The following is a 23344-nucleotide window of genomic DNA, read 5'->3' on the forward strand; positions in this document are numbered from 1 at the left end:
ATTATACTTTAAGTTCTAGGGTACATGTGCATAACGTGCAGGTTACATATGTATACATGTGCCATGTTGGTGTGCTGCACCCATCAACTCGTCAGCACCCATCAATTCATCATTTATATCAGGTATAACTCCCCAATGCAATCCCTCCCCCCTCCCCCCTCCCCATGATAGGCCCCAGTGTGTGATGTTCCCCTTCCCGAGTCCAAGTGAGCTCATTGTTCAGTTCCCACCTATGAGTGAGAACATGCGGTGTTTGGTTTTCTCTTCTTGTGATAATTTGCTAAGAATGATGGTTTCCAGCTGCATCCATGTCTCTACAAAGGACGCAAACTCATCCTTTTTTATGGCTGCATAGTATTCCATGGTGTATATGTGCCACATTTTCTTAATCCAGTCTGTCACTGATGGACATTTGGGTTGATTCCAAGTCTTTGCTATTGTGAATAGTGCCGCAATAAACATACGTGTGCATGTGTCTTTGTAGTAGCATAATTTATAATCCTTTGGGTATATACCCAGTAGTGGGATGGCTGGGTCATATGGTACATCTAGTTCTAGATCCTTGAGGAATCGCCATACTGTTTTCCATAATGGTTGAACTAGTTTACAATCCCACCAACAGTGTAAAAGTGTTCCTATTTCTCCACATCCTCTCCAACACCTATTGTTTCCTGATTTTTTAATGATTGCCATTCTAACTGGTGTGAGATGGTATCTCATTGTGGTTTTGATTTGCATTTTTACTAGAGTAACTTGGAGAGACAAATCAGTGAGTAGTCAAGTCTTCATATAATCAAAGCTTTTAAAATATGATAATGAAAACTTCAGGTGTTAGATTTAGCTTCATAGAAAACCTTTTTTGGGGGCTTCTAGTGTTTTTTCTTTGCATTTTAAAAATTGTTTGTGCACTGTTCAGTGGTTTTGTTTAGTATTTAGAGATGATTTTTTCCTTTGTCACTTTCCCCATTGAACTCGAGTGATTTAGTGTGTTGGAATTGCCCTCAGAAGAGTCTTTAGAAATGATGTCATGCAGTTCATTAGTTTTACAGATAGGGAACCAAGGAGTGGCGAGGTTAGGGTTTAATCATATTCATAAAGATCTGGAGGTCATTAGGACCCTTTAAATGTGACTAGTGATAAATCACAGCAAAAACTAGAATAAACTAGAATATACTGTCTTCATTTCATGAAAATGGCATCATTGACACACCTGACAGATGAAAACTGCTATTAAGGTCGAGTCCAAGTGACAAAACTTTCTTGACTGTTCCAAGGCCTTAGCTACTCTACCGGTGGTGTTAAAGTTCTATACTGGTTTTTTTGTTTGTTTGTTTTTTGCTGGACAACAGACTCTCCAAAAAATGCATGTATATACATTATGCTTATTATAAAATTTACTAATATAAAGGACATAGAAGACAATTAACAATTATAATAAAATATACAATGCTAAACATTTAAATTCTGTATGGCCAATTGATTCTTACAGAATGTCTTTTTGATTTTTGGCCAACTCTTGCATCTATAGCCAATCTGTGGTTGCAATTGACAGGAGACTTTAATTCTTTTTTTGTGCTCTTATTCCTGAGTCCCTCATTGTGCAGTGATCATCAAATGAAACATCCTTCGTGAAAATGAATAGCTTAACTTTTTGGCATTTCCTTACCTTTTATGTGTCATAGAATAAACTACATTATTCCTGATTTTACAGTTAGTTTGTAACTTGTTTCTAACTCCCACTAGTTTATAAGCTCCTTAAGAATTAATCACTTCTATATGTATGGTGTTTTGAATATCCTTGACATTCATTAAGTGTTTAGTGAATTGAATGCAATGTTTCTTCCAGAGTATGACCAATAATTGTGAGCAGTTTTTTTGTGTTTTTAAATTCAACTTTAGAGAATTTCTTTTTATGTAATAGGACATTTGTTGGACAGCAACATGTAACTACTCATAAAATGTTTCTCTGCGGAGTCCAGCATCCTTCATTTACGATAGGACTCATTCAGTTAAATTGCTCAGGCACTATAATGGGCTATTTATGTTCTGTTGATGTAAATTTCTAGAACAGGCCTTTCCTTGGACTCATGCCATGTTTTGTATGTTATCTTGTACAAGCAGCACATGGGGACCTAGTCAGGCTTCCTGATATGATAGCTGTATATACAGCCCATGTCTCAGAGGGGAATGGTAAATTGGCCTGTGCCATGGCACAATACAGTTATTTTGGTGACAGTATTAACTCTCTTTTCATAAGGGTGCTTTGTTGGAAAACTATTCAGCTTAACACAGAATATTTAGCTTTCAAAGGTTGCATAGGGAGAAATGATATTGCCAGGATAGAAACATTATCTCAGTGTTTTCTTTTTTAATCTTTTTTGACTCTACTGAGAATATTGAGAAGAGTTTTGATTAGTATTGGTGTTTATTATGAGAGAAACATTCTGGGAACCAGACTGCTAGTATATTTATTATTTTTATTATCAAACCAGTAGCACTAACAAGGGCATATGGTATTTGTTGAGGGATTCCTATATCTCTGTTACACTTACATTTCTCTGTACTCTAATTTTAGAAAAAAATTTGTTTTGTCTTCCAACTGTGAATACTTTATAGTGTTGCAACTTCTACTTCTAGTCTTTAATCTGAAGTAGAAAAGAGAGTCCAAGCTTCCAAAAAATATGTCTCTAGACTCTACCACTTATTAACTTGCTCCTTATTTTTTCTCTCCAACAATTATTTTAAGAGCTGTATGATATAAGCTATTTTTAAAAGAACTGAAAAGTTCTAGAGAGTAAAAAAATGTTCCAGATTGTGTGTTGGTGCCAGTAGTACTGACAATTAAGTATTTGATTGAGGAGAAGCCTACATTTATCCACTTTGAAGAGGATCATCAGGGGGAATTAAAAATTTAGTACTTCAGGCTCATTGAGGGTTAGAACAGAGTAATTATGTAGCTGGTAACAAATGCTACAATCACCACTTGAGCATTATGATATGTTACTTACTCATTGAGACTTACTAGCCTTCTTCAGAGAACTTCAGATTTTATAAAAGTCATTTGCTTAGAGAGTAAAGTTCTGCTAATCCGTTATTTTAGTTCTGTCATCCTTTTCTGCAAATAGGGTGAGTTTTCTGAGGAGATAAGTCCCTGGTAATAATCTTAAAAATGATACAACTTTATAGAATATCTCCCCTTGGCATGAAGCAATACTTATTGTCTTGAACAGTGAGCCTCTTGTTCATGCAGTATTTAAAAGAGATGAGTGTAGAGGTCTTCCTTCTACATTCATTTTATTTGTTAGTAATTGAGAAGCTGGTCTAATTTTCTAATCTTGCAAGTTGGGAAATAATTAAAATGCTCAAGAGACAGTAGATCAAGCCTAGTGTGCCTTTCTCCATCAAATTTTAAAGGATTTTTTTTTTCAGTAATTCTGCTTTTGTGTATTTCCAATCTTGCTTCCTATTTGCGTTGCCCACAGTGGCATGTCAATTTCAAAAGAAAATGCATTCAGATCTACTTTCAAACTAACTGAAAGAGATAGTGGTATTTATTTTATCCTGAGGTTTTGTTGTAGTTGTTACAGTTGTTCTTTGTTTTTAAAATCTGTACATATCAGTAATCTCCTAAGAGAATCTCTTTATCCCAAACCCAGAGACTGTTTATTCTTGTTTTAGATACTGTTTTAAAAGCCAAGTAATATTACTATAGTATAGAGATTTTTAAAAATAATGAAAACAGACTTTTTTTTTTTTTTTAACCACATTTTTGTACGAGAAAAACATTAGAACTCTGTCATACTCCTAATATAGACCATTGTTGTTAGGTTTCAAACTCCTTGTCCGCTGTCTGGAAGCTTTATAAGGCTGTGCCTTGGTCTTCTTAAGCCTAACACATTGTAGGCTTCCAAAAGATATTACTTTATTTGTATTAAATTTAAAATGGAATGGAATGTGGTATATCACCAGAGTTCATAGCTCCTGACCCATGCCATAACTTTCCTTGCCCCCTCCCCAAGATTTAAAAAAACACAAACTATTAGACTAATTATAGTCATTACAGTTGTAAATTAGGTCATGCATTTCATTAAAAATTGACACAGCTCCCTTTTTGAAAGGCTCTGTCATGGAAATGCAAACTAGCCTTGTATATAGAACACTGAAATCATTTAACTTCAATTATTCTAATTGTAATATCACAAAGATTAAAAGATACATCTATATTATCATCTCAGCCTGATAACTGGGCTGGGAAAAATGTCAATTTTGATATGTAACAAGATTGATATGAGTTATTTTATGTAACAGTTTTATTGATTGATTTTTTTTCATTTATAATCACTAATTCTGTGAGGTTTTCTCCCCTAAAGCAGTGGACTGAAAAAGTTACATTTTTCTGCCATTTATAAGCACTAAGAGTAGAAATCAATAGTTAAATTGACCTGATAAAAGATTTGTACATCCTACTACTGTGACAAGAAGAACAGAAAGCAACATATATAGACTCTAACAAGGCTCAGAAGCACATTTTGCATTTGTGTTGCATATGAACTTAATAAGCATGAGACAGTGCTAGTGAATTACATTTGTTTTATCGAGTCTGTTTAAGCCAGGATACTGTTAAGTAATAGGCTGTCGGTTTGTGGGAGCCAGATTCAGTAACAGGTCAGCAACAGACTTGCCACATGCCAAAAATGGGGATATACTGGTTTCAGTTTGCTAGCTGCCTAAGTAAACTTGTGTAGAATTTGCATTTTGTGCTTTCCAATTACTGGTTACTTCTCTTTAACATTACATTTGCATTCCATGTAAAAAAATAGATTTTATGTTTAATTCAAAATGTATCCATAAGTACTTATTCATTGAACATTATTTTTAAATGATAAAGGAATTTTAAAAAATGATAGGATCAATGTAGTAATAATTCTAACTCCCTTTTATACCCATATAAAATTCATTTAACTAGACTTATTCATTCAACAATATTATTAAATAACCTAAAGGAATTTTTTAAAGAAATAGTGTAAACATACAAATATGAATAATTTGAACTCCTTTTTATATAAATATATCTGTATTCACTATAAATAATTTAAAAATATATATATGTACACACACATGGGCACACACACACACGTCATGCCTTAACAATGGGGATACATTCTGTGTGTCATTAGGGTATTTCATTGTTGTGTGTACAGCATAGAGTATACTTACACAAACCTAAATGGTATAGCCTACTACACATCTAGGCTATCTAGTACAGCCTATTGCCCCTAGGCTGCAAACCTATACAGCCTGTTATCATATTGAATACTGTAGGCAGTTGTAACATAATGTTATGTATTTGTGTATCAAAACATACTCAAACATAGAAAAGATGTTGTGTTGTGCTCTGAGGTTATGATGGCTACAAATATCACTAGGTGGTAGGAATTTTTCAGCTCTATTATAATCTTATGGGACCACCATCATATATATGGGTCCTTTGTTGACTGAGGTGTTGTTATGCAGCTATTGACTATAGTTAGTGAAAAAAATCTAGTTCTGTGATTGATTTTGTTCCCTCCTTTCTTCTGATCACTATTCATTCAACACCTTTTATATGATGTGTAGGTTGAAAGCACAGGGTATGCAAAAATTATCCCCCTGTTTTTGGTTGGAGTATCTGTTGCTGACCCAGATAACTTCATTTCCTTCATCTGTGCTTTCATTTTCAACTTCTCTAGTTAGAAATAAATCCTCTTGTGTTGCCCCTTGAGGGAGGAATCGTTTAGCAGGAAATCACTTACTAATCACAGTTCATTAATCACATATAAAGAATACTTTTTAAATGTCAACTGTCATTCATAGAAAATGTATGTTACCTTGAGGAATCTCTCTGAATTACTTATTCATTTTCATTGCCTTTCACACATTACATTATATTCCTTAGGAGTTTATTAATTTCAAATATAAATTGACTATGACTTTTATACAGAGTCTTGCAAACAAGAGAGATAGCAGTTTTGCACCTTTTCTTTGATTTACTTGTTATCTTCCTGGTCATGTAATTAGTCTGTTAAAGTCACTCTGCCTATATAGCTTGTTGAAAGTTACAGGCAGTGGAGTGCTGGAACTGGCTTATGTTGAGACCTCTTCCCAATTCCATGTTCAATGATGTCTTTGTTGATAGCTTAAAATAGGCTATGGTGAGAGTGTTTACACTTTGGAAATTGACAGAGGCCAACCATGGTTCTCCCCTCTCCTAGACGGCCACTTATTAAACCTTTAGCAGCACTCACTGTTTACAGTGGTTTTTTTCTTTTTTTAAAAAATACTTTTATTATGAGGAATAGCCATGTAGAGTTTTATTTCCAGATATTTTATTGTTTGAAACACTAAGAACATCACTCACTATACCAGTTGCCAGCTGAGTAACTGGAAAACTTACTTAGCCTTTCTGTGCTCAAGTGTCCTTGTCTGTTAAGACGGGGATGATAATAATAGCACGTACCTTGCGATTGATGTGAGGTTGAATAAGAAACACATTTATTTCAGGGCATACATAGGGACCTGGAATGAACACTCAAATAATGCTACCTCTTATCTCTCTGTACTTTAATTAATAGATATTTATTGATCCCTTACTGAATACCTAGCATTTTGCTATGTACAGTGGATCATCTACTGAGACTCAGTACCTCTCACGTTGAGTATTAGCCACATTGACCTGTGGCAAATGACTTCTTTTGATGTTCCCATCGTAATGCCATCCCCCCCCTCCTTTTTTTTTCATTTGTTTTTGTTTTTTGGTCTTTCTGCCTGGGACTGTTTTTTTCTTCCTACATGAATTTTGCAGACCTTTTTCATGTTTATATTTGGCTCATATATTCCCTCCTCTAGAAAGCTTCTCCTCACTCTAGACCTGGCCATGTAACTGTTTTGCCTCTATGTAGTTTGGAGTATGAATCATCATTATGCATCTTACTCAATGTCTGCATTTGATTCCACAGCCTACGACTTATCACGTTGTGTTCTTAACCTCTTAGTAAGAAATGCTTGACAGATAGTAGACCAACTAGAAGTGAACATTGAATGTTTGTTGTTTAAAGGAATGGAACTGGACTTCACTCGTAGAGACCTTACTATTTGGTCAAAGAGATAATGCATACATATGAGACATGAAGGTAAACAAACACAAAGTATATTGAAGATATCTATATTTTAATTTTTTTAGTTTATAGTTTATTTTTACATACCTATTTTTTTGTAGTAGGTAAGTCAGTTATGCTACACATAGACATTTATGTACATATGTACAAATACATTGATTTAGGTTATCTAGGCCAAATTGTAAGTAGCAAAGCCCAGTTTGTATTGCAAAGCCCAGGTTTTGTGACTTCAGGTCAGAAATATATATATATATAAAAAATCCTTGGTTACTCTTCCAGACATGAACTCATTCTTTTTTTTTCCCCTGTGATTTCTGTCTTTTTTGTTTGTTAAGTTTAAAAAATTCTTACAGCAATTTTTAAATGTACATAATATTAGAGATACAATATAACAACCTCCTCCATATATCTGTTAGTCAGCATTTTGTATGCATGTATCCATGTGTGCATCAGCCAACATTTTGCCCTTCTTGTTACCTTTCACACTCCTTTTATCCCTGTCGTATGTTAAAACATATCTCAGACATCTTATCTTGTCACCTATACTTCTTCAGTAGTATCTCTAACAGTTAATAATTTATTTTAAATATAACTCCATTTCCAAATCTATGAAAATTGACAATAATTTTATTGTATCATTTGATAGCCACTTTATGTTCAACTTTTCCTGATTGTTACAGCAATGTCTTTTTTTAATAGGTGTGTTTTTCCAGTTAGCATCTACATTTCATTTGGGTGATATGTCTTTTAAGATCCTTTTAATCTATAACAGTTGCTCTTCCCTTTTTCCCCTTATGCTTTAAAAAAAAAAAAAATCAGGTTATTGTCCTGGAGAATTTCTGAAATTCTGAATTACATGATTTCTTCTCTGTGGTGTCATTTAGCTTGTTCTTCCATCATCCTTATTTTCTGTAAACTAAAATTAGAGTCAAGTTTAACTTTAATGTTATTTATTATTATTTGGGAGGAACATTTCCTAGAAGGTTCTGTATACTTTCTATTTCATCATATCAAGAGGACATAATTTTAGTAATCCCTACTTTTAATGACGCTGCAATCTATCAGTGAATCAGATTGGCCTCGGCCAATCCTTATAAAGTTCTCCATCAGACTTGGATCCAGTGATTTCACCTCATTGTTGATCATTTTGTAGTCATGATGTTTTTTAGGGTTTGCAAAATGGTGACTTTTAGTTATATAATTTCTGCTGTGTTTACTATCAAGAATTTTTTTCATAAAGAACTTTTCATAGTAACTAATGGTCAACTTCAAAATATAATTTATATTAGAAAAAGGGAGAAAATGCAGTATTTTTATTTATCAATTTTCAGAATCAGATATTCTCTCCTAAGATCTAAATAAGGTTACACATATAATCAAGGATGCCAATAAATTTTTCTAAAAAAACCTTTTCCCTTGGAGAAGTTATTTGTTTATTTATTTATTGAAACGGAGTTTCGCTCTCGTCTCCCAGGCTGGAGTGCAGTGGTGCAGTCTCGGCTCATTGCAACGTCTGCCTCCTGGGTTCAAGTGATTCTCCTGGCTCAGCCTCCCGAGTAGCTGGGATTACAGGCATGCACCATCATGCCCAGCTAATTTTTTTGTGTGTGTATTTTTAGTAGAGATGGGGTTTCACCATATTGACCAGCCTGGTCTCGAACTCCTGACCTCAAATGATCTGCCTGCCTTGGCCTCCCAAAGTGTTGGGATTACACGCGTGAGCCACTGTGCCCAACTGGTAAATTATTTGAATTGCTTCTCCTAATTTTTTTTTTTTTTTGATTAATGTGTTTTGATAACATTGTTCCTATGGTAATATTATCAAAAAAGTTTTCTTTCCTTCCTTTTTGTTTATCATTAATGTGCCTCTGTATGATTGAATTTGTTTACTCAGAAGATACTTATTGGGCATCTATCTTTTTTTATCAAGCTCCATGCTAGTCCCTGAGGATGTAGATATGAGCCCTGCTTTTTTCTTTTCTTTCTTTATTTTTTTTTTAAATTTGAGACAGAGTCTCACTGTCACTCAGGCTGAGGGCAGTGGCATAATCTTGGCTCACTGCAACCTCCGCCTCCCAGGTTCAAGCGATTCTCCTGCCTCAGCCTCCTAAGTAGGTGAGATAACAGGCATGGGCCACCATGCCCAGCTAATTTTTGTATTTTTAGTAGAGATGGGGTTTCACCATGTTGGCCAGGCTGGTCTCAAACTCCTGGCCTCAAGTAATCTGTCTGCCTTCGCCTCCCAGAGTGCTGGGATTACAGGCTTAAGCCACCGTGACCGGCTGCTGTTTTCCTAGAATATATAGTTTGGGTTTCTTTTCCACTCATGATGAGATTTAAAAAGTTGAATGTGGTTTTGTGAACTATAATATTTGGTATCATGTACTATATATTTTAACTAGCATTTTTTAACTTACTTACTTTATTTATTTATTTATTTAGGCTTTCTTTAGAGTTCTTGGCCTTAGTTTCTAAAATAGTGGCAATAAAGGAATTTGGAAGTTAAGTTGTTCTTGCTGACCCAAAGAAAAATCAGATGTTTCTGTTTAGGACACTGTATGTAACAAACAAGGAAGGTTGTATTAATTTATCTTTTTGAAGAAGAATTGACGAGAGAATAACGATAATTCCTCCAAGATTAAAAGTAAATTATAACATTCTGTGCTATTTTAATGTGAGCAAACATTTGAATTTAATTCGACTTCTATTTTCAGTAAATGAGAATGAAATTTTAGGAATGTCTTTATCTCCTATAGTGTGTTTTGCCAAGATTTATTAAGGGTAATTTTGGATTTTAGTAAATGTATAGTTTCTAAAGGCTTGTGAATGTTTTATGTGGATAGAAAATGTAAGTAAGACTAGTAACACTATTTTCTCCAAAGGATCTTGTGACTGACACAAAAAATATGATATAATATTGAATCCACCAAAAGATACACTGTTAATCTGGGGTTATGTTATGTTGTTATTTTATTAGATATGTGATACTATGCTGTGAATTTTAGAATATAGGTAATTAAGTAATTATTATAATTCTAAAAATATTCTGAGATGTTCTCTGTATAGCAGAAACTCAGCTTTTACTTATGTTCAGATAATGTGATATAGCTGTTATAGTTATTTGAGATTAGGGTAGAGGCAAACATGTAATTAAAATGTATTTTATAACTAAAAACTAGAAGGATGTAAAAAGTTTACATTATATTTATAAGACTTTGCTAACATGCTTTATGACATTACGGAGAAGTACTAGGAAGAAGGAGATCTTTAAAAGGAGTGACATTTTGCTTGATTTGCTGGAGTACCTTATCAGGAAGTTTGAAATCTTAGCCCTTTAATTGTGATATCTGTTCATTCTAAAACTTATACTGAATTTAACTTTGAAGATCAACACATGGGTTTTTTTGAAAACAATATTTACTCTTTCAAAAGAGTAGTTGTATTTTTGACTTGAGGAAATAGCTTAATCTGAACAGCACAAAACTTGACAGAAAAGTTTGCTAATACATAAATATTGGCTATTTTAATCTGTTGAAAACGGAAGGCTAGTACCAAGGGAGACAGTAGTAAAATTATAGAAGGACCTAGTGAAAAGTAAACATTATGCAACATAAAAAGAATACTAGGGGAAAAACTGACAGAGTAGAATAACAGGAAGATTAGTCACTTCTGGAAGGAAAAAAGTAGGTAGGGGGCAGGGGAATGAAGTACTTTAAACAGGAATGTGGAACTGGAAGTGCTAGGGCTAAAAGATATGAGCTCATTTGGGAGCTAAACTGGGCTTTGAAAAAGGAATAATACTGGTAGCATTTAATATCAAAATTTAAAGTTTATATTAATAAGAAAAAAATGGAGAAATTTTTTTGTTAGGGATTATAAAATGCCTGTTAAAATAAAAAGAATTATATTTACTCCTTTGTGGAGCTGAATTGATTTCAGTCAGACAGCAATGTAAAATGCAAATCAAGAAAATATATTTCTGAGGCCAAGGCAAGAGATTACGTGACCCCAGGAGTTTGCGACCACCCCAAGGAACATGGTGAGACTCTGTCTCTATCAAAAAGATAAGAAGAGAAAAAAATTAGCCACGCATGGTGGTGAGCACCTGTAGTCACAGCTACTCAGGAGGCTGAAGTGGGAGGATTGCATGTGCTTGGGAAGTCGAGGATGCAGTGAGCCATGATCAACCATTGCACTCCAGCCTGGACAATGAAACAAGACCCTGTCTCAAGAAACATATATATATTTCTTTCAAAACCATCCAAAGTTATTTTGCTTTCAAGTGATGGATAAAATAAAAGCATTGTGGATATCATGGGATATGTGTGCTCTTTGGTTTGAAATAATTTTCACTTTTGCATTTATTTATCTGACAAAGGAGTACCAATCTCTAACTATTTTAAGGATTATTTCTGTGAATTCTCTAAAAAATATAAATTGTAACTGTCTATATCATACAAAAATATTTAGCAGTCCTTATAACAGAAAACAAGAAAGTAAACATTGTGTGTTCATGTGTGTGTATGTGTGTGTTTATTGATATTCTCATTAATCCCTAGTCTCTACTGATGTAATTATTAGGGACATTAGTGGAACAGATTTTGCTGAACACGTTTTCAACCACTCTGGGTGTTCTTAGGTATTTTATTTATTTAGGAGACTGATTCTGTGTTGTCCTGGCTAGTTTCAAACTTCTGGGTTCAAGTGATCCTTCTGCCTTACTTTCCCAAGTATCTGGGACTACACATGCACAGCACTGCCCATCTAAAATGTACTTTAAATAAAGTAGATAATTCTGGGGTTATCTCGAACTCCTGGCTTTAAGTGATCCTCCTGCCTCAGCCTCCCAAAGTCCTGGGATTACTGGCTTGAGCCACCATGCTTGCCACTTCTGGGGTTATCATAGCATGACCCCAGGACGAAAATCTGCCCATTTTGTATCCGGGAAAAAAATGCTGCTTTCATTTAGATGCAGAAAATGGCTTATGCCTATTGAAATAAAAAATTTAGTCTAATTTAGACACCTAAGATTATTATTTGATATAATGGCATAGAATACATCACTCTGTGTCACTGAATTCATGGAAATGCAGTACAGAATGCAGTACAGTAATCCCCCCTTATCTGCAGTTTCACTTTCTGCAGTTTCAGTTACCTGTGGTACAACACGATAAGATATTTTGAGACAGAGAAAGCAATAGAGACCATATTCACATAACTTTTATTACAGTATAATTGTTCTGTTTTATTATAGTTATTGTTAATCACTTACTGTGCATAATTTATAAATTAAACTTTATTGTAGGTATATATAGAAAAAAATAGTATATTTAGGGGTTGGTTGTTACTGTCCATGGTTTCAGGCATCCTCTGGGGGTCTTGGTACGTATTCCCCATAGATAAGGAGTATCTACTGTATACAGTCAGGTAAGCCATACCCATTGATTTTATTACAAATGCAATGCTTCCATGGCTCACTTACACATAATTTGCTGAGGCAACTTCTGATTCTTGCAGAAAATAACCATTTTACATGAACACCAAATACTAATAAAAAAAATCTGTTTTTCTCCTTTTCTCTCTCTTTCCCTCCCGTCTCCCTCTCTCCTTCCCTGTCTTACTCCCTCACTCCCTCGTTCCTGCTCTTCTGCTCTTTTCATACTCACACAGACACTCCTTCCCCTACACACACACACACACACACACACACACCCCCACACCCACACACACCCTACCCCTGGGCATAACTGAATAGGAAATGTTTATTTTCCAAACTAGAGAAAAAAACCTTATCTCAAACACTGAAAGCCCTTCCTTTTCCTGGTTTGGAAACACTAAGTCATACTGAGTCACTTGTAGATTTTCTTTAGCCAGTTTTATTTAAAGCGTAAAGTTGTGAGGACAAAATGACTCAGGAATTTGTAATGTACCATTAGAGCTTTTCACTTTTAGGATACTAGTTCATATTCAGATGACTTAGTATTGTTTACTTTCTAGAAGAACCTGAGGAGCTCACTGTAACTTCACTTATTTTGACCTAAGTATGGCCTAGAGTTTATGCTTATTAATTAATTTATTTCTAGGTAAAGCCATGTTCAAGGAATTAAATAAAAGGAAATAGACCCAGTAAGAGTTGATGAATAAGCAGCTGTTACCTTACTCATTTACTTATATTACTTCAAATGTTATTGATTACACTAGAGTGCAGTGGCATGATCTCAGCAACCTCTGCCTCCTGAGTTCAAGTGATTCTCCAGTCTCACCCTCCCAAGTAGCTAGGATTACAGGCTCCCCACTACCACACCCAGCTAATTTTTGTATTTTTAGTAGAGACAGGTTTCATTATGTTGGCCAGGCTGGTGTCGAACTCTTGACATCAAGTGATCCACCTGCCTCGGCCTCCCAAAGTGCTGGGATTACAGGCATGAGCCACCACTCCCGGCCTTGATATCTCTTTAAAAATGAAGTTTGTTAAAATGATCAGAAACTTACATGCAGTTGATTGCATTGCCATTGACATCAGCGAGAAATAAAAACTATAGCTATAGTGGTTAAGCTAAGCAGTCAGAATCTGTATGTCTATATCTATATTTATTTAGATGACTGGATAAAAGAGTTATGATTCCTCCTAGTCTATCACGTGATAATACCAAGGTCAGAAAAAAATTTGTTATGATCTATCTTATGTAAAAGCCTTTGGAGTTACTTTATTTTCCTCACTCATAAGATGACAAAATGTGCTTTCTAGAATTTTTGAATAATTTTTGCTTAAATTCAGTGTTGGAGACTGAAACAACTTTAAAGCTGTTGTTAGCAAAAGAGTAAATCAAGCTTATGTGGGTGCAGTATATAACATGACTACCCAAGAAATTCTGCACAAAAGGTAGTTGTCTAGAAATTAGGTACAGAGTTGTCATCTTCCTTCTATGATAACTTGTGATTATAAAAATAATTGAAGGTAAATAAACTGTAAATGACACATCACCTCAAGCTATGCCACATGGGTACTTAAATAAGTTCTTTTTAGTAAATGCCACCAAATGGCTATATTTCTTACAGCTTATGGCTAAATTCTGACAGAGGGGAGGTGCCTTCACCATAAGAGTATTTTCTCTCTAAAGTTTTCATGGTTGTGTGTGTGTGTGCGAACGCTATTTTTTTTTGGTTTGGTTTTTTTTTTTTTTTTTTTTTTTGGCAGGGTATAGTTCTTTTTTTTTTTTTTTTAATTATACTTTAAGTTCTAGGGTACATGTGCATAACGTGCAGGTTTGTTACACATGTATACATGTGCCATGTTGGTGTGCTGCACCCATCAACTCGTCAGCACCCATCAATTCATCATTTATATTAGGTGTAACTCCCCAGTGCAATCCCTCGCCCCTCCCCCCTCCCCATGATAGGCCCCATTGTGTGATGTTCCCCTTCCCGAGTCCAAGTGAGCTCATTGTTCAGTTCCCACCTATGAGTGAGAACATGCGGTGTTTGGTTTTCTCTTCTTGTGATAGTTTGCTAAGAATGATGGTTTCCAGCTGCATCCATGTCCCTACAAAGGACGCAAACTCATCCTTTTTTATGGCTGCATAGTATTCCATGGTGTATATGTGCCACATTTTCTTAATCCAGTCTGTCACTGATGGACATTTGGGTTGATTCCAAGTCTTTGCTATTGTGAATAGTGCCGCAATAAACATACGTGTGCATGTGTCTTTGTAGTAGCATAATTTATAATCCTTTGGGTATATACCCAGTAGTGGGATGGCTGGGTCATATGGTACATCTAGTTCTAGATCCTTGAGGATTTTAAAAGAAGCTGAAGATAGCCAAAATTAGCCCAGAGAGTTAGACTTGCTGCCAAACTAAAGAAATAGCTTGGTTTCAGTATTCTTCTGGCTTTACAGTATTAATGTTTGGGGACCTAAGTGCTTGATTTGAGCTGTCTGAAATTACCCAGATGGCCCACTTTGGGTCCTCAAGAGCTAATTAAAGGAAGTCATTTCAGCTGCTGAATAATCATGGCAGTACCTTCCTCCAGTGTTGGTTTCAGCCCACACCTTACAGATGATCGTTGGCTTTCTGAAGCTCTCTCTAAACTCATTGTCTGGACCCTGCATGTAGCTAAATTAATTTGCCAAGGATGGGAATGAAATATAAGTATTATTGGCAGCAGTGGTAATCCCCCAAAACAGAATGACAGATACTGTGATGGTAATAATGTTACTGCCTGGTTAATGCCTCCAAAGATAAGATACACTTGAAAAATAATATGAAAACTGAATTTTCCTTGACTTGAAAATCTGAGAATCATATAAAATGTTTGTTAATTTCTTAAGCTAGTAAATATCATTAAGAGAAATGGACATATAAAAGATAAGTATGTGTACATATTTGTACACAATTAGGTTTTTGAAAAAAGACAGGGATATCAGATGCTTCTGCCACCAGGGTTCTGGCCAGCCACAACATTTCCTACTCTCTTTTTTGAAGAGTTGTAACACTTCATCAGTTTTCAAGCAGCAGTAGAGGGTAGGCATGAAACCACAATTTTAGGAGCTGCATTCTCTGGGTCTACATTTCATCTTGGCTACCCCTTAGTTATATAACTTTGGCAACTTAACATTATATGCCTCAGATTTATCATATATACCCTATTACATGGGAGTGTATTTACCTTGTTAGGTTGTTGTGACTGTTAAATAAGTTAATACGTGTAAAGAATTTGTGGAATTTCAGGGCACACAGTGTTACCTTACCGTTGATGTTATTTGCTGTTATTAAATCTTAATTTTATGTAAACATTTTTAAATCGCTGTCTTGTTAACAAATGTGCAGTATACAAATAAACAAAAATCAAAATCAGTGGTGGAGTTTTAATGAAATAATTTAGAGCTCCAGCTCTAGAACTGTATACTCTTGATTCAAATTACTGTGACCTTGAAGAAGTTAGGTAACCTAACTAAGCCTCAGTTTCCTTGTTTCCAAAATAGGAGCAGTACTAATATCTAATCCTTGGAGGAGTTGTGAAAATTAAATGGGATAACACATATAAAGCCCAGAGAACAGTGCTTGGCACTTAATGGGTTTACAGTATGTGTTAGCTATTGTTTTATTAATTCCGTCATGATGAAGTGAACACTGTGATGCAGTACTTACATATTAGAAACATTATACTTAGAATCTGCCTATATAGGGTTTTTAGTTTTGCTAATGAGGAGTGTTATTCTCTGCTGTGTAAAGAACACATGCTTTGGTATTTATAATTTTTCTCTAATAGGTAAATGATTAAGAAAATAATAACCTGTTTTTTTACTTACCCTATTTTGAGATAACAGAAAAAACCTGTAGATGGCTTTTTATATCTACAGGATTTTAGCTGTGGATAAATCAGTTAGGTAAATACATTGTTAATGTTGGAACGTGCTTACCTCTTGTCCAGCCACAGTGTAGCCACTGGTTTAAGTCGAACACCACTAGAAAGAAAAGCAAATAATCAAAAACATCAAAATGGAAATGAAACATGAAGCAAGGAAGTCATTGCTGCTTCTGTAAAATAAGTGTCTGAGACCTGTATTTTCCCATCAGTTCGGAGTATTGTAGATTATGAAAACATTAGGATTTTCACTAAAATTGTTTCTGTGCCAAGATAGCAGATCGAATATTGTGAAAGAAATGACCAAAATTGCATATGACATTTATTTTATATGGTAACATTCTTTCTTTCATTAACAGGAAATTTCAGGGCAATTATTTGCTTATTGGGAGTGAGGAGGATGAATGAAAATTTAAAAAGAGTTCATCAAGGCTTCCTTATAATGAAGTAAACTGTTAAGAGCATGTTCCATAGAATTAGAAACTTGGAACTTCATAGTAACAGTGTATTCATCACCTTGTTTAGGGAGCAGATTATCAGTATGATCACAGGAAAACACCTGTTTTGACACTGAAAAAGGTGCAAACATACAGGCAAACTCTCTGTAGGTGTAGAGTAAATAAGAATGCTTTGGCTAGCATCCTGCAAGGAGGTGGGTCTAAATGGTCTGCTCCAGCTTCTGCTGCTGCTGCTGCTGCTAATATTGCTGGGAAGGAAAAGTGGCTGACCTGGCATATCCATTACTCTTGGTGCTGCAGCAGTCACTCAGGAAATGTTGTTTAAGGGGAACCTTCTGGATCCTTTTCATGGCACCATGGCAAGAAGAAGCTGTATCTTATCTATGGAAGATAAAGCATGGAGTTGGCTAATGGATGCTGGTGAGTGAATAAGGCAATTGGGGAGGCAGTTTACTAAGATACCATTTGGGTAGGCCTGCTTGCTCGAGGCCTGAGATGACATCCATGGGAAATGGCCTCTGGTATTCTGTACATTAGAAACTGTTTTAGAGCGGAACTGTGGTTTTCACATTAGCGATCTGATCTGTGATCCTGTATATGTTCCATAAAGTTCTCATTTATTCTGTGCTTCACTACTTGAAATACTAATCCTGAAGTTTGTTCAATACTTAGTAGATGGAGCATAGTTTCCCATGTAACTTCTTAGTCACTGATCTCTACTCTTGATTTTTACTTGCCCCAAAGTGATTTTTTAAAAATAACTTTGTGGTATATGAAAGCAGTTATTCCTCCTTTCAGTTCTAAATGAGCACCTTTTTTTTCACAATAGTAGATTATAGAATTTTAAATTATCTTTCCTTTTATGATTTACATCAGACACAAACATGTCAATAGTTTACTTTTGTCTTTCATGAAGAAATTGGAAGAAATAAGAATTTTAAGTTAATCAGAGATGTAGGTCAAGTTTTCTTAGAATTATTATTCTGTGGTTAATAGGTATCCCATTAAAAACTGTAAAAGCTATATTTGGGAACTTACAGTGGCATAGTAAAGGTTCTGACAAGTAATGGGGGAACAGACTTATTTAACTTCAACTTTTAACAGATTTATTTGACCAATTCCCTCTCCCCAACTCTTCTTTTTTCATGAAGAGAGCCTTTCCACATGTGGCACTACCAGCCAGTAAGTAAGTATCAAACACCTATGTTGTTGCTTATGTTGCTAAGCAAACTGGCTGCTGGAAATAAAATTGTGAGCACATTCGTCAAAAATTTCTCCCCTTTTGATGCTTAACAACAGTTATGAAAATATTTGTTTAGATGATCTGATCTTATGTAAGATGCTTTAATAACAACATAGTTTTTATTAAAAATATAATCTAAAGAGCTTCATAAATGAATAATCCTGCTACAATTTCTGATGGACAATGTTTTTTTGTCTTCTCTTCCACTTTTTGGGGGATTTGTTTCATTTTTGTTGTTTAGATTGTTAAACACTGGTTTTCATGAATGGGATTAAGAACATAGGTGCAGCATACAAACTGCAATTGATTTTTAATTTTTTATTTAAAGTCCAATTATTACCTTTAAAAAACAGTCAGCCTCCATTTGGATTCTGCCATAGAGGCTTACACTATCTTTCTGTATTCACACCTATCATATTGACATGATTATATTTTTAAAAAATTAAGTTTAGTTTAAGCCAAAATCTAAACTTAGGCACTGTCTATAAGATGAAAAAGTATTTTTAAAGGAAAATTTAGATTCCTCATTCTCTTATAAAATCCCAGCTCCCTCAAATTTAAAATACTAACTGCTTAGGCAGTACTTAACATGTCATAAGGTGGGAGTTACTTCATTTTATAACAATGTCTAACTCTTAGTGACTTATCAGACATAAGTGAACCTTGCACAAGCAAGAGTAGTTTTATTTCCTGTGTCACTTAGAATATATATTTTGCAGGTGAGGGGAGAAATCAATTTTTCCCAACACAGGATAGTTTGAACCATTTGTCTCATAGTTAAATAGACTACTATTACTATTTTAGTTACCTTAGAACTAAATACCTTGGAATAGAAGAAATTAGATACCTGAAGTCAAGAATAACACACACATAACTGCTTTTAGGCAATAGCTTTTCTTATTAACTAATTACAAGTATAAAGTCCATGGTTAATTTGCTTCAAGTCTAGAAAAAATTAGAGTTCCTAAATGATCTTGACCATTTTCATTTTCATTTCATACATATTAGGAATTATTAAAGTCCTGTCAGAGTTTATACTGAACCTCTGACTTGGTTTTATCCAGCTTATCAAAGCAAAATTGTCTTAGTAGCACTCTTTTGTAGCTGTTTTTTGGGCTCCTAAAGAGTTCTTCAAGGCTTGCGAGTAGTTGAAGAGCTGTGAATGGTGGTTAACAAGCTATTAGCATCTCCTTGAAAAGCATAACATTATGAAGCAGAGATTCAGGAGAATCTTAGACAGTGAGTAGTCTGTCTGACAATGCATCAAAACTAAATTAGTCAGCCAAGCATGGTGGCTCACGCCTGTCATGCCACCACTTTGGGAGGCCAAGGCGGGTGGGTCACTTGAGGTCAGGAGTTCGAGACCAGCCTGGCCAGCATGGTGAAATCCTGTCTGTACTAAAAATACAAAAATTAGATAGGTGTGGTGGTGCATGCCTGTAGTCCCAGCTACTCGGGAGGCTGAGCCAGGAGAATTGCTCAAACACGGGAGGTGGAGGTTGCAGTGCGCCGAGATTGCGCCACTGCACTCCAGCCTGGGCGACAGAGTGAGATTCCATCCAAAAAAAATAAAAAAAGAAAAGAAACACCAACTAAATTATTTATATTTTCTGTCCTTCCTCTTTATCCTTTTTCTTTTTCCATCTTTTGCTCTTCTCATCTCTGTACTGCTTATCTACTTGCTTCTTTGTATTCTCTTATCTCATTGAATTTCTTCAGTCTGCCTCATCTGATCATAATAGAAAGTGATGAGTTTGATAAAATGTGTGTTGTACTTACTAAAAACAAGTTTAATTATTTATCAATTTAAATAATCAGTTGTTTAACCTTCTCTCTGTCTTTCCATTTTCTCCTCTAATTCCCAATAATGTTGCCTTTTAATTTCTGCTGCCTTGTGGATCAGCACCCTGATTTTTTTTTTTGTATTTGTAAATTAAATATTGTGATGACAAGATATAAGAATTTTATGTCACTTATTAGATTTTTAACCATAAATGCCACAGGCATGCTATAATATGTATTCCTTACTTTTCTTTTTAGAACTAAATCTCCATACCCACCTCATCCGTGTTTTGGCTTATGTATGGGATGCTAGAATGGCCTATCTCCATGTATTTTGTTGCATTTCTCCATTGCTTCTTGTGTTCTGGCGGGAATCTTGGTGATTCTTTTCAAGCACTACCTGAGCTCTGTGCCAGTTGTTCCTCTTCTCCCAGGGTCTTGTGCTGCGTGGTCATGTCTCCACTTCGTCAGCCCTGTCCATTGACAGAACCTTGGGTTCTGTGATGGCTGCCTCTAAACCCTTGTGAGAGCGGGGAACATTCCTCCCCCTGCTGCTACAGTTGAGCACCATGCTGGGTACCATGTTGCCCTCTCCACTTGCTTTCAGTTGCTAAGGCTTCCCAAGCTTTGGCTGTGGCTCAGTGATCCTGCTGTCAAAACCCTGAAACTTTCCTAGCCTGGACACTCAGTGGTAGCAGCAGGTGTTGGGATTTCTCCAAGCCCCTAAGACTCTGGGAGGAAGAGAATGGCCGTTTGACATAGACCTCAGGAGTTTTCAAAGCACCAAGAAACCTCTCCAGAAGATATTTAAAGGTAAGATTCTGATTTCTCTAGGAAGCTGTTCTGGAAGCTAAAAACAAAACAAAACCCTGTAGCTATGGATTTAATGTAAGCTAGTAGTTAAAGAATGTCCTTAGGGAACTCTGTTTGATAGAACCAAAATATGAGTCTTAGATTAGGGAATTACTCATTGAAAACTCTTATAGGAGTTTTGTGTGAGATTCACATTAGTTTTATTTATATTAAATCCGGCATGGAACAGATTTTTAAATATTCCATTTTTTTTTTTAATTCGGACGCTGTGAAGCACTTTTTCTCTTTCACAATCTTCATTGTATATCTAGTAAGAGAAATCTTGTTGAGAATTGAAATGGTTAAAGATAAAATAGAAATTATTGTTTCAAATACCGATGTTTTATTTAGCTCTGTGTTAATATTTAAAACCAAAAACATTAAATGAATATATCTTCAAGTTCTTCAAGCTGAAATTCCTAAATCCATAATTAATTCAAAAGGAATTAGAAGAGCAGTTCAGATTTTAGTTGGTAGTGCTAGGGATGCATTATTGTCCTTTGTCAAAAGTTACTGCTTAATATTCTAAATACAGTGATTTCTGGTAAGGCTTTATTTTTAGATTTTAAAGGGAAAAAAGTTAAAATTAAGAAAACTTTTTTGGGAAAAAAAATTCTCTACATATGGATATAAATAACCTGGATGAAGGATACTTGTGGAAAGGTGGTGGGGTGTATGTGTAGGATGGGTAGGGGAGAGAGATCAGCAGCATCTTAAGTGAACAACACAAAACACCTCTTCAGTGTTATGAGTTCTGTGGCAGCTGTTATTTAGTGCCCCCTTCCTTCCCCCCCCCCGCCTCTATTTTCAGGCAGTAATCTGTGAAGTGATATTAAGACACCTCTTCTAATATGAGATCATTGTTGGCCTTACTGTCAGTTCAGGTCTTCTTTTTTTCACCCCTTTGTTTTCTTTTCAATATTAACTTAATTTCTTAAGTCATTTCCCCTTGTTGAAATTAAGGCTATTAGCTTACTACCACATTGAAACTCTTTAATTTCAATGACCAAAAATGCAACTTAATTTTTAAAAATAAAGGAAAATGTTTACTAATAGCTGAACAAAATGAAAAATATCAATCTTTGATAGTGTTTATTGAAGATGCTTTTTATTTATAGTAAACTTTATTTTTATTAATATTTCATTTAACCTAGTTTCAGAGTATCTCTGTGCTGTAAGATGAGCAAAAGAACAGATACCCTAAATCTCAAAGAGCTTTTTCTTTCGTGTTTTTCTTCTGAGTAGGGCATGAGGTTTCAGATTCCCCAGTGTTGACATTTATTATTTTATACCTTGAGATTTTACCTACAGATATGGAAAGAGGAGATACGGCTGAGCATGGTTGCTCATCCCTGTAGTCTCAGCAGTTTGGAATGTCTAGATGGGAGGATTGCTTGAGGTCAGGAGTTTAAGATCAGCTTGGGCAATATAGCAAGACACTATCTCTTCAAAAATAAAGAAACAAACAACAACAACAACAACAACAAACTGGGCATGGTGGCAGGTACCTGTAGTCCTAGTTGCTCAGAAGACTGAGGCAGAAGTATTGCTTGAGCCTAGGAGGTCCAGGCTGCAGGCACCACTACACCCCAGCCTGGGCAATAGAGTAAGACCTTGTCTCAAAAATAAAAAGAGGAGATAATATCAACATGCAAAAACTGAACAATGGGAATCTCTTGTGGTGTATACTTGCTACCTCTATAAGATTGTAATGATGATGACTGAGTTTTTTCCTGCCAAGTTCAGTTCCGTTTTTTTTTTTTTTAAATATAAGTAAAATATCAGACTATGTGAAATTTTAGACTTATTTCTCAGAATGTATTAAAAATAGTGGCAGTCAGGAGCTTTTTAATTCTTTATGAGTCCAAGCTGAGACATAGTTACAACTGACAGGATCTGTTCACCATACATACTTCCGCGTTTGGAAACTATCAGCAGTCACCTGCAACTAAACCCACAAGCATAAATGTTTCAGAGTGATAGAATCTTATTCACACAATGCCTAGCAAGATCCCAGATGTAAATGGGAAAACTCAAATGTTCCTTTGGATTTTGTGACAGCTGAGAAGCATCCAGGCCTGCTAACTCACAGAAGAAGAATCCAGCAGAAGGGGACTGGACAGAACCTATAGCCATCGATCACACCTAAAGCAGCTAGTGCTGCATAGACAAAGCCAAGCCAGTAAAAGGCACCTGTGGGCGGGGGTCCTTCTGAATTGTTCTCTTCTAATTCTCTCCAGACCGGAGACTGCAGCAGGCCTGCACCTATACCACTTTCTTGAAGGTCTGGGTGAATTGATGAGGGGACACAAACTGTAGGATGCTTGTTTTTTAAAATGAAAAGATGTTTAACAAAGCATTTTATTCACACATGAAAACATTCAAGTTTATTCCCTCTACAATTCAAAGTATAACTAAATGAAATGTTTTGAAGTACATTAAAATTGGTAATTCTTTCATATGTAAAAACAGAAAAGTAAAATTTTCA

General features: G+C 35.4%; 1 protein-coding gene across 33 annotated transcripts in view; it reads left to right on the forward strand.

Annotated features, from left to right (window-relative positions):
* The window catches only part of MBNL1 (muscleblind like splicing regulator 1), a 222840-nt gene that overhangs the window by 73034 nt on the left and 126462 nt on the right, over nucleotides 1–23344 (forward strand). For 4 of the 33 annotated variants that reach the window (XM_023232095.1, XM_031935251.1, XM_023232094.1 and 1 more), the window contains exon 2: nucleotides 17280–17399. The exons of 26 other annotated variants lie outside the window; for them this stretch is intronic. In XM_023232095.1, the coding sequence (XP_023087863.1) occupies nucleotides 17394–17399 (6 nt within the window). In that variant the 5' untranslated portion in view covers nucleotides 17280–17393. Of the gene's footprint in view, nucleotides 1–17279; nucleotides 17400–18130; nucleotides 18166–20262; nucleotides 20818–23344 lie in introns of all 33 variants that reach the window. 3 more of the 33 variants (XM_023232103.1, XM_023232100.1, XM_023232101.1) reach the window with 2 other exon arrangements.

The sequence above is a fragment of the Piliocolobus tephrosceles genome, chromosome 2 (assembly GCF_002776525.5).
Source record: "Piliocolobus tephrosceles isolate RC106 chromosome 2, ASM277652v3, whole genome shotgun sequence".
NCBI classification, from domain to species: domain Eukaryota; kingdom Metazoa; phylum Chordata; class Mammalia; order Primates; family Cercopithecidae; genus Piliocolobus; species Piliocolobus tephrosceles.